At 46.9% G+C, this 1,981-nt stretch overlaps 1 protein-coding gene across 1 annotated transcript in view; it reads right to left on the bottom strand.

Moving 5' to 3' along the window:
- Window positions 1–834: 834 nt before the first annotated feature.
- ST6GALNAC1 (ST6 N-acetylgalactosaminide alpha-2,6-sialyltransferase 1) overlaps window positions 835–1,981 on the bottom strand; it is a 40,065-nt gene continuing 38,918 nt past the window's right edge. Inside the window, exon 9 of the mRNA XM_019502993.1 lies at window positions 835–1,072. Within this exon, the coding sequence (XP_019358538.1) occupies window positions 902–1,072 (171 nt within the window). The 3' untranslated portion in view covers window positions 835–901. The remainder of the gene's footprint in view (window positions 1,073–1,981) is intronic.

Here is a 1,981-nt window from a genome sequence, read left to right as displayed (position 1 = left end):
GACATCATAGTGGTGCTAGATGGAGCCATGGAGTTCAATGGAGGTTGGCAATGAGGGATCTACCAAAACTAATTTTCCCTTTCCAATAACTGCTACACTCAGGAAGGATTCCTTTTCCCAGGAAACCCAACTGAACACCATTTCAGCCACTACCTGAACACATCATGCTGCCAGAAGGTCCCCTAAATGGAAACATGCAGGGACCAAAACCACCTTTGACCTGCAAAGCCATCTATCTTGAAATCCTCTCTCCCAGGGAGCATTTACATAAGGTGTTAAATGCACAGTTGACTAATTCTACTGACCATTAGCGGGTCACGTCAAAAGTCATGCCATTGTGCTAATGCACAGTAGAATTTGTCTAATGCACATTAGCATCACTAAAAAGGCGTGTGCTGCTGCTACTACGCAGTAGCGCCAGTTGCTGCACATTGGGTTAGTAGCTGTTATTACAGGTACTAAACTTCATGTGCAGTAATTATGGCACATAAATGCACATATAGACATGCCCCCCATGACTTAAGTCTACCTTCTGAAGAAATCCTAGTCATGAGAACCTGCTTTGGCTCTCATGCCCTGGAGGGAAGAAATCAGCCCTGTGCCTGCTGTACCTACATTCAGAATGGGAAATGTCTTTGCTGCTTGCATGGTGTCTGTTTCCTGATGGTTAACAGGAGCACTGGATGCATATTCCTGGAAAGACACCTGGAGACATAAGATTTTTGGTGCCAAAGGACAACAACATTTAAAAAAAAATGAGAATATGACTCCAAATCCAGAGACACTGATGTCTTCCATCAGTTTCTCTTCCATGTGAATTCTTTTCCTTCAAGTTTCTCTTCCATGTGAATGTTTATCAGGGAGAAGTAAAGCCTCCAGGCAAGGTCTGTTCTGCCCCCGGTCAGAAGCGCTGATAGAGTTTCATGATCTTTTCATCATGGAGTTTTTTCCATACCCTTCTCTCCAGGTTGAAGTCATGGTTGGTGTAGAAGATCAAGCGTTTCCACACCTTGTCATAATAGTGATCCGAGTACTTGTTGTAGCCTTCTGTAATGTAGCCATAGGCACTCACCTGGAAAAGGCAGGAGGATGCAGTGTCACAGAGACTTTTGAACCTGGAATGGGACAGACCCTTGAGGAGTGGGAGAAACAAAGCTGGTAAAACAAAGGGGACCTTGTGTGTAGGGAGGCAAGGAGCCCACAGGGTTCTGCCTGGTGGAAAAAAGACAAGTCACCTCCCACATTTCTATGTGCAGCACTGAGAATATCCACTGTCAATTTTTCACTGCTCTTCTCAGACCCACTTCCCTGAATGTCGGTGGCATTTCAAGGCTGCACAACCAGCAAGAGACCACTGGTTGGCACAGCTTTGCTGTTCTCCTCTTTCTCAGCCCACTCTCTCCTGCAGCTCACCAGGCTACTGTGGTCATCTCCCCACAGCTCAAGTGCAAAGCTGTTCCCAGGTGAGTGTGTCTACATGAGATGCTGACTGCACAGTAGCTGAATAATACTGTGCAGTAGCATGTCACAGCATGGACAGCACTAATACACTACTGTGCACCATTATTAAAAGAAGTTCCTGGCACTACTGTGTGGTAACTTTGTTACCGCACATTTATTTAGTACTTGCTTATACAAGTACTAAATAAATGCACAGTAACCACTGTGCATTAGGATCTCATGTAGACACACCCAGTGTGTCTGTAAAACAGCGCCTCATGGCTACTCTGGAGATTTCTGGCCCCGGTGTGTTTGCAAACAACCACTGGAGGATACTCCCACAGGGGCTCCTCTGCCACTTTTTGGGGGTTGGATCATGTGGATGAATGAGCGAGGCAGGGCTGTGGAGGGCCCTGGTGCCAGCAAGTTCAGAGAGCCCAGGGAGGACAAGCGGGGTCAAATTACAACAAGGCCTAGACCGGACAACGTCAGTACCATCTGCAAGGCTTGGGGTGTGGTAAAGGGGTGATTGGAGCCACGC

This window comes from Gavialis gangeticus, unplaced genomic scaffold (genome assembly GCF_001723915.1).
Source record: "Gavialis gangeticus isolate Ggan-Ray unplaced genomic scaffold, GavGan_comp1, whole genome shotgun sequence".
Lineage (NCBI taxonomy): Eukaryota > Metazoa > Chordata > Crocodylia > Gavialidae > Gavialis > Gavialis gangeticus.
Note: the sequence above shows the minus strand (reverse complement) of the source record. Positions and strands in the feature narration are given on the sequence as shown.